Consider the following 13,968-nt stretch of genomic DNA (forward strand, 5'->3'; position numbering starts at 1 on the left):
GCAATTGTGCTCAGAAACATACTGGGAACCAGTGTAGATCCTTTAGGACCAGAGTTATATGGCCCTGGCAGCTGCTCCCAGTCACCAGTCTAGCTGCTGCATTCTGGATTAGTTGTAGTTTTTGATTCACATTCAAAGGTAGCTCCATATAGAGAGCATTGCAGTAGTCCAAGCAGGAGATATCTAGAGCATGTACCACTCTGCTGAGACAGTGAGCAGACAGGTAAGATCTCAGCCAGTATACCAGATGGAGTTGGTAGGCAGCTGCCCTGGACACAGTTGACCTGCACCTCCATGGACAGCTGTGAGTCCAAAAGGACTCCCAGGTTGCACACCTGCTCCTTTAGGGACACAGGTGTCAGTATCTTCATCAGCTCACAGGCAGAGGTACCTGGCCTCCCCCGAGGCAATTGAGCGAGATACTGTTGTTTACCGTCCGTCTGCGACTCCCGGCAGGCTAGGTAAACAAACCCCGGCGATCCTCCTCAAACGTGAGCAGGACACACCCTCCTCCTTCCTCCCTCCCTGCATTCTCCCAGGGAGGGGAAATGAGACAGACAGGAGTCCTCTCTACATGTTTTATTCCTGTCATTCAACAGTACATAGAAATGTGACTGTTCCCTTCAGACTCCATCAGAAGAGTCACACACTCCTCCCCTGTACTTCCAGTACAGGTCATATGACACACTGAGCTAACATCTGGTGCTCAGTACAGAGAATAGGCTCCACCTTTTCTCCAACAGTACATCTGCACTGTTTTGCATTCCAGCCATCTGGAGCTGGCTTTTGCCTTGGTGCTTTTTCCTGACATCCTCCCCCAAAAGCATCAATTGGCAAAACATGATCCAGAGAAGAGAACAAACAGTTGTTATACATATAACAGTCCCCTGTTGTTTCAGTTCCACCCTTGGAACTCCCCACCACTGGTTTCACCAGTGTACCTCTCTGGTTGTCTGGCTTCCAAGGAATGAGTGCTTCTGCATTACCTTGGCTAGCTACCCTCTGTTGTGTCTTTGTCTCTGACTTAGACACTGCTTCAACCTGCTTTGAGTTTTTAACAATAGCAACACATGCAACAGCTAAGTTAGCAAACTCTTTTGAGTACCTCTTTGGTGGTACACCCTTTGTAACTCTCTCAGACCTGCGTATGAGGTTCTGATCCTCTGTGCTCACTGGTTCAACCTTTGGACTCTGTTGAGAACCAGTAGCAATCAGTGGTGCTTCCTTCACCTGTGAAGGTCTATCCATTGTGTGAGATTTTCTCTCAATGACTGTTACAACTGAACTCTCTGAGCTCTCACTGTCATCATCATCAGTACCACTGTAATCTGTGACATCAGAAAAATCATCATCATCATCTGAATTGCCACCTGTGGGAAATGTGTGTTCTACAACCCGCTCTTGCTCTGGAGCATTCTCTAGAAACTTTGTGAGAATCACCTGACCAGATTCAGACAAAATTACTCTGTAGAGACCTTTTTCATAACCCACAAAAATGCCTCTGGCATTCTTCACTCCACCTGGAGCTTCTGTTCTCACATGAGACCCGAAAACCTTAAAATAGGCAACAGAAGGTTTTCTATTGAACAGCTTCTCAAAAGGAGAACATCCCAACTCTGTTGAGACTTTTCTCAGCCACACATGAAGATAGGACGCTAGCGATTCGGCCCAATATTCATGTGGCAAATGTGAACTCAGCAATTGCGCATTCATCCCCTTTTGCAATTCTTTGTTCACCCTCACACAGACCCCCCTGTTCCACGTTTCGGTCGAAACAGAAACTTTGTGGTCTATCCCTTTTCCACCCAGGAACTTCTGAAACTTCTGTAACAGAAAAACTTGCTTCTCATCTGTGAAAAGACAATCAATGTTAGCATCATGCATATTTTTAACCTTGTCACAAAACTCCTGAAACTTTTCTAAAGTTTCTTGCGGTTTCTCCATCATATAAACCCAAGAATAATTAGTGAAACAATCCACACACAAAAGGTAATATTTTGCACTGCCCCTAGATGGTTCTAGAGGACCAATCACATCAGCATACACCCGCTGAAATGCTCTGTCGACCTTCTTCGTCACCTTCCTGGTGCTCACACTGGTCACGCCTGCAAGAGAGATTTCGTTAGAAACAGAAGAATTACATTTCATGTAATCACTTTGATCAAAAGTCAACAAATACAGTCCATCTTTCTCTTTGGCAGTAAGAAACAGTTCTCCATCTTTGTAGATCTTGCAGCTTTTAGCATCATAGGACAGTTTCAGTCCTTTCTTTGCAATCTGCGACACGCTCAGCAGATTAAATCTCAGTTCTGGAACCAGGTAAACATCACTTATAGTCAAGTTCAGACTCTCAAGATACACAGTCCCAATTCCAGTCGCTTCCAACTCCTGACCGTTGGGCTGTTTCACAGTGAAGCTTTGCTTCCTCAACGTCGAAAATAGTCCTCTGTGCGGGCACATATGAACCGTTGAGCCCGTGTCAATTATGAAGGAGTTCCCAACATCTGGTGTGGTTCCTTTCGCCATCATAGCCTTTGCAGGTTTCACCTGGCACTTGGAACGGCTTTTGCCTGACGCCTCAGGCTTCGTAGAGCTGCTCTTTGCTCCTCTTGACTGGCGCGGCTTCTTACAGTTTCGCTGTAGATGCCCAGTCTGTCCACAATTGTAGCATCGGACAGCACTCAATGCTACTCCATGCTTCCCAGTAGCATCATCAGTGGGGAGATTTGAACTCTGTTCTTCCCTCCCCCTGTCAGCAACACCCATTGCACCTTGTTCAGGAACACCAACAGTTCCAACAGCCACAGTTCCTGCACTCTCCCCTCTGGGGTCAAAGCTCTCCTCAGCTTTCGTTGAGCTCTTAGGAACTTGGCCAGCATCATCTTGGCTCACCCCTTCTGGGGTAGTTATCCATCCAGACCCTGATGAATAACTGTCTCTGGTCAGGGGAGATGAGTTAGGCAAGTCTCCCCCCTTTCTGGCATCCATTTTGAAGCCAAGCCTCTCTCACTTTCAAACAAGCTGTAAAATCCAACAGTTGTTTTTTCCTTTCTCACGCAGCAAACTGCAAATTGTTTACGCTTTTTGCACCTGGCAGCTAAACTCAGGCTGCTATTGAAAGTCCCTTCCAAGGGCACGTAAACTTGTAGCCGAAACATTCTCTGATTTTGTTTCGCTTTTCTCAAGCTTCATAATCACAGTCTAGCCCCTCTGCCAGTAACTTTCCAACTTTCCGTTACCTAGCAACAATGCATTTCAATAGGACATCTTATCAACCACAAGAATTTGTGGAATGCAGGCTGAGCTTCCAAGCTGCAGGCCTCTTCTCCCGGAGCTGTATTTTTCCAAAACGCAGCTCCCCGTGAACCAGTGAATTAATCAGACTGCGTTCACACTTTTAGCCCGAAATGCAGCATACCTTGAGCTCCGTTGCTTGGAAAACACCTCTTCTTTCCACCAGCTGTCTGTGGAGCCTCTGGCTTCTTTCAGACGCTTCTCTTCCTCCTTGGAGCAGAGGAGGACAATCCACCAGCCTCTCATGCAGATGTCTGATGAATCGCAACCATCCTCTGCTACCATATGTCAGTATCTTCATCAGCTCACAGGCAGAGGTACCTGGCCTCCCCCGAGGCAATTGAGCGAGATACTGTTGTTTACCGTCCGTCTGTGACTCCCGGCAGGCTAGGTAAACAAACCCCGGCGATCCTCCTCAAACGTGAGCAGGACACACCCTCCTCCTTCCTCCCTCCCTGCATTCTCCCAGGGAGGGGAAATGAGACAGACAGGAGTCCTCTCTACATGTTTTATTCCTGTCATTCAACAGTACATAGAAATGTGACTGTTCCCTTCAGACTCCATCAGAAGAGTCACACACTCCTCCCCTGTACTTCCAGTACAGGTCATATGACACACTGAGCTAACATCCGGTGCTCAGTACAGAGAATAGGCTCCACCTTTTCTCCAACAGTACATCTGCACTGTTTTGCATTCCAGCCATCTGGAGCTGGCTTTTGCCTTGGTGCTTTTTCCTGACAACAGGCACCCCATTCAGGACCAGGGAATCCCCCAAACCTGCCCTCACCCTGTCCTCCAGAAACAATACTTCTGTCTTGTCGAGATTCAACCTCAATCCATTAGCTGCCATCCATCCTCCAACTGCCTCCAGACACTCACATAAGATATTCACTGCCTTCCCTGCCTTCCCTGGTTCTGATTTAAATGAGAGGTAGAGCTTTAAAAGTGCTTTTAAAGTACCGTAAGTACAGACTCTCAAGTCATAGATCTAAATCTATTAAACTATTTATGAACATTTATGAAAATTAGAACTCTACACTTAGGCAAATACAGAAGTGTAGCATATTCACTCTATTGATAATATTAAATGCTCTGAACAAGGGTTAACCTTTATGCCATCATTACTGACTTAAATTAGACTAAACTGGATAAATTAATACCAAGGGAATACTTTAGAGCAAAACCAAGGCAGAAGTTCATTTAAGACTTTATTGTATCCTTTATCCCCTTTATACACACCTACACCTACACCCACACCCACACACCAGCTAATTGTGTCAGGTTGGAGAGACTGTCTGCTAACTAATTACACATTAGTAGATGCACTCATTGGTGTGTCTTCAGAAAGCCAGGGGACTTTATTTAAAGGAAAGACATCTACAGTATCTAGCCACTGGAAAAAAAAAATATGACAAGCAAGCTGACTGTTACAATTGGGCCATAGACAAAATGAAATAAATGCATTATTAGATTTATTCACAGAGCAAAAATATTGAAGCCACAACATAGGTACCTATGAAACTATTATGCTTGATTCTGGAACGATTTAAAGCAAATGTGAGTAGAAAACTATCAGACCTTGTGTGTTCGGTGACACACAAATACCAAATGCAATAATGGCCTTATTTATCTAATCAGTCTTGTTGATAAATTGTTTGTTTTTGTGCTTTTTATTTATTGGGGGAACATTAATGGGACTTATTCATTTCAATTTAAAGTATAGGAAACAGATTTAACTTTATTGCTTATTTCTTTGATTTTCTCTCCCTTATCCCCATTCAACTGGAAAATTGTACAAATCAAGTTGTAGTTGTCAGACAGGAGCTCCTGAATTAGAACTTCCATCATCCTTAGCTAGCAAGACTAGTGGTCAGGGATGATAGGAACTGTAGTCCAAAATCAGCTGGAGTCCCAAGGTTGGGAAACACTTCTGTAGAGGGAAGTAAGGGGATTTCTTCAGGAGAATAAAGGCTAAGCTAAGGAGTAAACCCTACACAAATCTGGAGTGGAGTGCCTAAGACAGTTGGATGGCACCTTGTTGCTGCCTTCTGGCAACTCCTGCAGCCAAGCTGGTGTCAAATGTATTGCTCTGCTTTCCTTTGGACTACATCAGTGAGGCTGAGAGAGGCTCTTGTCATCTGCATAGCCCAGGACTTCTAGACATACTGCCTAGGTTTGCTCTCTGTTGGGGTTAGGGATTCTACCTTTGCTTGGTCAGGCCACTCCATATATACATCACCTATATGACCCCTCACCAACAAAAAGCTTTTCCCCTTGCAATATTTCACATCATGCCACCTGTAATTCTGCACAGAAGATTCTCAAAAATTCCATATTCAGAAAGGCATTATTCTTGCAATATAAAACAGGTCAAAACCATTGCACATGTTTTATTTTACTGCCCATTTTACATTTAAAATCTGTGATAAATATTTAAACTCCATGCTGAAAGGAAGGTTAAATTGCCCTGACCTTTCCAGGACCTTTTCTGAGAGATGTCACGAAACTATAAGACTTGAGAGGCACTTTTAACCTTCTTATTAGTTTTACTTCAAAGAACAGTGGTACCTCAGGTTAAGAACTTAATTTGTTCTGGAGGTCTGTTCTTAACCTGAAACTGTTCTTAACTTGAGGTACCACTTTAGCTAATGGGGCCTCCCGCTGCCGTCACGCTGCCGGAGCACAATTTCTGTTCTCAACCTGAAGCAAAGTTCTTAAACCAAGGTACTATTTCTGGGTTAGCAGAGTCTGTAACCTGAAGCATCTGTAACCTGAAGCATCTGTAACCCGAGGTACCACTGTATGCCCTTTTCTGAACAGATGCCAATTTTATGCTTTGGCTTGTATACTTTAGTATGTCAATAAAGGTGATTGTTATAATGCATGCTGGTATTTCACTGCTGAAGCTTAGGTATTAAGTTATTACTGAAATGTTTGTGCTTAACTCTTTCTCTGAGAGCAGTCCTACAGCTCCTCTGCCCACAATGTTGATGACTGAAGGGGGTACTTTGGTGGTGCAGGGGTGCCTCTCCTCTAGTAGAGCAGGAAACTGCTGGTGGAGAACTCGACCATGGTAGGAGCCACTGCGATGCCAAAAGCTACAGCCTCTGCTGGTGGTAGCAAGTGGGAAATCCTGGTATTGGACATTTCAGACTTGGGCAATGGTGGCATTAGATCTGCTTTATCCAAAGCTTGGGGTTACCCTAAGGGACCTGATCCTTGGGCTCCTCAGCTGCATTGACCTGTAGCTGGCACAGAGTAATTGGAGAAAGAACTATTCCATCACCTTTAGGTAAGCTGACAAGGCTTGGGATGCAGTGGTGAATCTGTCATTCCACTCTTCCCTGGTCCCACTTAGGATTGCTCTGTTAATGTAATCAGTGAGAATTCAAAATGCTTAGTTGGCTGTAATGTGCCCTATGTGACTAATACTACTAAAATTAATAATTCTTTCTGTTGTATATTTTACTTTACTAAATATCATGATTTGCCATTTTATTCTTTAGGTTTGCATTATTACAGATATATTTGGAGATGAAGAACCAAACTATCATTTCTGAATTCATCCTCCTGGGGTTTCCTGCTGAGCTGGAGATCCAGAGTTTTCTTTTTGTGGTCTTCTTCATCACTTATATACTAACAGTCACGGAGAACCTCATTATTATCTCTGTAGTAAAAGGTAACCGGAACCTTCACAAGCCCATGTATTTCTTCCTGGGAATCTTGTCTTTCTTAGAAATCTGGTATATAACTGTCACACTTCCAAAACTGCTCTTAGACTTCTGGTCACAGACCAAAGTAATCTCCTTCGAGAGTTGCATGGCACAACTCTACTTCTTTATCTCCCTTATGTGCACTGAGTGTGTCCTCCTAGCAGTCATGGCATATGATCGCTATGTAGCCATATGCAACCCACTTCGTTATCCAGTTATCATGACCCATAGATTATGTTTCCAACTGGGTGTGTTCTCCTGGGTGTGTGGTTTTTCCATCTCCTTGGTCAAGGTCACCTTCATCTCTAGATTGAGTTTTTGTGGGCCTGGGGTCATTAATCACTTTTTTTGTGACATCTCCCCTGTACTCAACCTCTCCTGCACTGACATGTCAGTGGCTGAGTTGGTCGATTTCATTTTAGCTTTGGTCATCCTCCTAATCCCATTGTCTGTTACCATTCTGTCCTACCTTTTTATCATCAATTCAATCTTCCGTATCCCCACAACCCAAGGGAAGAAAAAAGCCTTCTCAACTTGTGCTTCACACCTCACTGTGGTCATCATCTTTTTTTCAACAACAGTCTTCATGTACGCTCGACCTAGAAAAATTCATCCCTTTAATCTCAACAAAATAGTGTCCATTTTCTATGCTGTGGTCACGCCAGCTCTCAACCCTCTCATCTATTGTCTGAGAAATAAAGAAGTAAAAGAGACATTGAAGAAAAATTTGGGCAGAAAATGCTGGCTCGGCTCAGAATAATGCTGCCCTTCCAAATCAAGATAGGTGGGATTCTCTAAACCAAGAAGATATAAGTCTGAAGAATTCCATTGTCCAAGGTCAGGAGTCTCTGCCAGTGGGATGGGAAGTAAGTGAAAAGCAACCCAGCCCAATAACCTGGCCATTCCTTTTCTCCTTATTATATGACTACCATTATGGTAAGAATGATGTTGGAAGGAGCTAGTTAGGATGGCCAGAAGAAGGCCTCCAGGATTTTACATTTATTATCTTGGTAATCCCCATTTCTTGTTGTTCAGAGAAAATAAATAGAAAAAAACAAACCATGTCTAGTTGTTTTATAAATTTTATAGAGATCACCAGAAAGAGTTGATTCAGTAACTCTCTTGCGTAACCCCACACTACAGATAAAAAGCAGTTTGCAAAAATATTGGCTTGTCTAAAGTCATCTATTAGCGTTGCCATATTATGAAGAGAAAAAAGAGGACACATTTGTCGACTTCTACTTTTAACTATGAATCGCTATGACGACTCTCATTTTACAAACCCACGAAAAAGAGGATGTGTTCTGGAAAAAGAAGACATATGGCAGCCCTGAGTCCTGAGCCAAAGCTGAGTCCTGAGCCAAATTGGGCATACACAGAAGGTGAGGCCTCAGGGGTGAGGCCTTGTCATGGGGTAAGGCACCAGGTAGGAAAGAGAGTCAGGCATCAGGTGGGAAAACCATGACCTCTGGTTGCATCTTCTGGGGAAAGAAAGAGCTTGCAGTCAGAGGTAATGGGAGGTCTCAGCCTTTCCATTGAGTTTTCCCATCTGATGCCTGACTCTTCTTCCTGCCCGAGGCCTGCCCCTCAAGGCCTGGTGCTCCATGAAAGTTCAGTGCTGCCCTCAAAGGAGATATTGATGTTGCATGATTCAAGGTGATCCTTTGTAAGCGGCGTCCCAGGAGAGAAGCTGCTTGCAAAGGAGCACAGAATTAACATCTCCCCTGAACAGGGAGGTGCTCATCCTGCATAGTGCAGTGTGATCATTTGCCTGCTGCTTCCCAGAGGTTGGTAACTGGGTCTGGCTGGTGGACCAGATCCTTAACTTTACTATAGTCTATATGGGTCAGCTTTGAAGGTGGGCACAAGCCCTGGTTTGCACCCCCATTGAGTGTTTTTGTCCAGCTGGAATGCATCATTGAACTCTAATAAAGCTCGTTGTTATATGGCTGTACACTGGGCAGAACTAGCTGCAAAAATGGGCAGGGGAATGGCTATGACTCTTTGTATTGCAGCCTACATTCCAGCCACGCAAATGCTAAAGGTTTGCACACGCACCACAAATCTCCTTGCTCCTTCTAGGTGAGCAAGAAGTTATATCACAGTTTAAGGGCACATTGCAGCCAGAAAAAGCATGCATGTAAGGGACTTGGACCTGTGGGAAGTCCCCCCAGGCCTGATGTTCTCTAGTCCTTCATAACTTACATGGAACCTAAGATGTCATGGGCCACCAGTTTCTCTGTGGACCTACCAATAGGTTTAGGTCAACTATTATGGTCAACAATTAAGGCCCTGGTCTGTGTTCCCTCATCTCTGAGGTGCAGGGGATGATGAAACACACAAATAATTTCTCAGTAGCAGGGTGCCAACTTGACTAAAGTATTGAGGGGGACAGGCAAGCCCTGCCCCACATAATCAATCAAATGACACAGAGCGCGCGCGCGCGCGCACACACACACACACACACTGTGCCATTTGAATGGCAAGCTATGAAACATCTTGCTTCTTCTCTATTAGCTTAAGGATCATCTAAATATCGTTTTATTTCTGATGGTGTTTGAGATGTAACAAGATATGGTTCTCTTTTAATTGTCCATGATTTGTGCTTTGTGATTGTCACTTTATAAATACTCTTTGTTTTGCACTGGCATTGTCAATGTTGCTATCTTTTTTCAAGCAGCTTTGTCTACCTGTACAGAATGGGGGGGGGGGAGAAAATAATATAATATAAAATTAATACAGACAAAGCACTTTTTTTTCCTTTTAGCAAAAGCAGCTATATGCATGTAAAGTGTGAGTAGGGTGAGATGTGATTTTCTTCTTCTGCCTTTTTAGCATTATTCTACTGTATTGACTTACATGACTTGTTCTTCTGAACCATCAAGCCCAAATGTCTAACTTAATCCCTAAAGGATTCTTGGCCCCAGTGATTTTGCTTTCAAGTTCCAAGTGAAAGACACTGAAATGACCAAATTGCTCTCTGGTCCCAAAAGTGAAGCTTTAATAGTTTATGAAAAGGACAATGTTGATTTTCAATATAATTCAATTACAGGCTTTGATTATGTATACAGGACACATATCGAGTTGATGCTTAAGTCTAAAATAGTAACTGGAGGGAGTATCAATTGACAAAGTTAGGATTAATAATAAAGAAAACACAAAAGAGTTAACCACAGAATACCCAGGGGTTCAGAGGAGTCAAGTTAGAATAATAAGGCCTTAGTGTATCCACAGAATTTGCAGAGCTTTCTTTGTTCAACAATTAGAAGCAAGCTGTTAATATATCCCTGTAGGAGACTGAATTTGTAGTGTGCTGAAATACAACAAAAGTAAAACACCAAACACACAAGGAAAGCAAGAAAGTGAGCATTAATGAAACTGCTAATATATATGGCCCAGCTTGACCCTTATTAAAAATATGTGACCAAACATCAATGAGAAATACATTAAGGGAGAAAATGTTGGACAGAGAGTGGATATCGAAACTTTTAATTCTTCGTTTGCAAGCAATGTATAACATTGAACTAAAACATGAAAGATAAAGAAAAATATTCAGCACTACTGTTGTGTGGGAATTCTAAAAAAAAACTAAGAAATTCTGAGATGTATAAATGAATAGTGGTCTCTATAAGAATGCACAGAGTAGGGGAAACAAGCAAGATGAAATTGTGCTCTAAATAAAGGATAGCAGATATGACCTAATGGGCATTACTGAAACCTGCTGGTATGAGACATTATGATTAGAATATAGAAATTGAGTGTAAACTTCTTTTTCTTTTTCTTTTTCTTTTTTGAAGACCAAACAGAAAGGGAGGAGGAGTAGCTGGGGCTTATCTTACTCCAACATCTGGGCCTCTGTGTTCATTCACAGCTTGTTCAGAGGCAGATTTCAGGGGGTGCAACTGGTTCCACTGCATTGGGCACCGACACTAGAGGGTACTGTAGGTCTTTGCAATTATAACATCACAAATTGAGCAGAATAGAAGGCAAATTTTTGGCCTTACACAGAGTGCCGCTGAAAATTTAAAAACCAAAGTCCACCACTGATTTGTTCCTTCTGGTTTTACTGTGAATGGGCCTGGGTAGAACGGTCAATATTCTCCTAGTGATTCTTTTATGCTATTAACATGCAGGAAAAGAAAAGGAAAAAGAAAAAAGAAAACCTATACCAGAATATTACAGATCAGTTAGTTTTGACATAAAGGAGTGCAGATTTTAGAAACTGGAATTGACAACCTCAGAATTTCAGAAAAAACTATTTCCTTTAAATTCCACATGGAAAATCATCAAAATTATCAGTTATATGCCTGTCCATGGAGTTTTCTTGGCAGGGATACTGGAGTGGCACAAAGTGAGGAGGAATTAAAGAACCTTTTAATGAAGGTGAAAGAGGAGAACGCAAAATATGGTCTGAAGCTCAACTTCAAAAAACCGAAGATCATGGCCACTGGGCCCATCACCTCCTGGCAAATAGAAGGGGAAGAAATAGAGGGAGGGAGAGATTTTACTTTCTTGGGCACCATGATCACTGCAGATGGTGACAGCAGTCACGAAATTAAAAGACGCCTGCTTCTTGGGAGAAAAGCAATGAATAACCTAGACAGCATCTTAAAAAGCAGAGATATTACCTTGCCAACAAAGGTCCGTATAGTTAAAGCTATGGTTTTCCCAGGAGTGATGTGTGGAAGTGAGAGCTGGACCATAAAGAAGGCTGATTGCCAAAGAATTGATACTTTTGAATTATGGTGCTGGAGGAGACTCTTGAGAGTCCCATGGACTGCAAGAAGATCAAACCTATCCATTCTTAAGGAAATCAGACCTGAGTGCTCACTGGAAGGACAGATCGTGAAGCTGAGGCTCCAATACTTTGGCCACCTCATGAGAAGAGAAGACTCCCTGGAAAAGACCCTGATGTTGGGAAGGATTGAGGGCACAAGGAGAGGGGGACAACAGAGAACGAGATGGTTGGACAGTGTTCTCGAAGCTACCAGCATGAGTTTGACCAAACTGCAGGAGGCAGTGGAAGACAGGAGTGCTTGGCGTGCTCTGGTCCATGGGGTCACGAAGAGTCGGACACGACTAATCGACTAAACAACAACAACATCAGTTATATGACATGAAAGTACATATTGCCATTTTCCACACTATGTGATTTCTGCTGTGATAATAGTGTCTAGAGCAATCATGTTCTCCATTTAAGAGTATGGAGCCTGGCCCTGGCAAAATCATCATAGGAAGAAATTACTTTGCCAGTCCTCTTCACAATTTCTCTTTCCTGAGAGTATGGCACAAATGCAGGACCTCCCAAACCACTACACATATTGATTGGGACATAGAATGTGTACATAAATGATAGAGGGATGGCCTTCAGATGCAGAAGTATGCAAGAGCCAAAATTTGTGGGTTCATATGAGGAGGGGACTTTAACATTTGCATCTACTATAGTGTCAATGCAGATTAGGACCCAGGAAGTAGCCAATTGCTCACAATGAGTGCCCAAGCCATTAAGACTTATCCTGGTCACATATCAAGAGTTTAGGAGCTCTGTTGGTTATTGCTGAGGAGCACTCCCCTCAACCCATATGTAGCCAGATAGGGTGGATGCAGGCAGTCATCTCAAGGGAGACACATTATTAGTACCCAAGAGCATTCATGTTTTCATCTGTGATATTTTGGAAGGGATGTAATGATTACATAGTTAGAAAACACACTTGGATTAATGATTTGTGCATTTACTTTTACCCATGTGTGCAGTCAAACTGGTCCAGCCCATGTTTGTGAATAGGATTTGAGGATATATTAAAGGCCAAGTAATAACAGACTGCTGCTCTTTCATATCAGGAGTGGTGAACCAAAAATAAATTTTGGTGCTTTTTTGTGGGGGTGCACCGACTTTGAAATAAACTCAACAAGATCATTAAGAAACTCTGCAGCACTGCCATGTAAGTGCATCATAAACAACACTGGGGTAGACCTCAAGTGGAAACCATGACTGCAACTAAAGTAAGTGGGGGATATGAATTAATATTGACAATGCAGTCAGGTATTTGCATGATGCATAGTATATTTCTACCACTTACAGTAAAAGAAATCTATTATTTTTAAAATGATATTTATTAAAGTTTCAAAGAAAAGATTACATAAATAAAAAGAGGAAAAAAAAGAAAAAGAAATAGAAAAGAAAAAAATAGAAAATACAGAAAAAAGATAAAAAACACTTAAAAAACACATCAATCTTTCCATGCCTTACATTTCATTTCCTTGCTTCCCTGACCTCCTCACACCTCCCTTTTTTGTATTCCAGTTCTATTAGTTAATTCAGCAATTCCTTTCCCACTTTGTTTTTATCTTAATCCTTTAATTTAATATATTTTAACTTTGGATTTTCACCTGTTAACAGTCCATTTTTACATACACCTTTATAACATTGCTGCTAAAACCACTTAACTTCATTCTGACATCATTCTAACATTCATTAATTTTACAGTAAAAGAAATCTAAAAGAATTTGAAAAGATTAAAAAAAAATGTTAAAGCAATTTACAGTGTAGACTAGACTCATTGAAATAAATGAATCTAAATTAGTTGTGTCCATTAATTTCATTGTGTCTGTTCTGAGTAGAACTAACTTTGGATAAAGAGAGACCAAGCCACAGATTATAGGGTGCAATGGTATGTTTCTGAGGCTTGGTTATTGTGTGGCAATACGGACACAGAATTTTAGTTTAAGGTTATTGGCAAAATTTTAGGCCACAACTTTATTGAATTACAGAAATGTGAGTGGTATTGGCTTAGGCATTGGCTTAGACTATATCAGACTCCTGCCCCCTTTGCAGGAAGTCAATAAGGGTAAACCTTACAAAGCCCTAGCTCCTCAAGCGGACTTCGGACAGGATCCAGGCCCTGGATTCCTTTAACGGAATACTATAGTGGATCAAGGAGACAGGAATAAAAGTAAACAG

The 13,968-nt window shown here is 42.2% G+C and overlaps 1 protein-coding gene across 1 annotated transcript; it reads left to right on the forward strand.

Annotated features, from left to right (window-relative positions):
- Nucleotides 1–6,828: 6,828 nt before the first annotated feature.
- On the forward strand, nucleotides 6,829–7,835 carry LOC308461524 (olfactory receptor 6B1-like; the record flags this gene model as incomplete). Its single annotated transcript, XM_080978521.1, has 1 exon — nucleotides 6,829–7,835. One exon carries the CDS (start codon nucleotides 6,829–6,831, stop codon nucleotides 7,765–7,767), a length of 939 nt encoding a protein of 312 aa, XP_080834647.1. The 3' UTR covers nucleotides 7,768–7,835.
- Nucleotides 7,836–13,968: the final 6,133 nt, after the last annotated feature.

The sequence above is a fragment of the Podarcis pityusensis genome, assembly GCF_964106645.2.
Source record: "Podarcis pityusensis genome assembly, chromosome: 13".
Lineage (NCBI taxonomy): Eukaryota > Metazoa > Chordata > Lepidosauria > Squamata > Lacertidae > Podarcis > Podarcis pityusensis.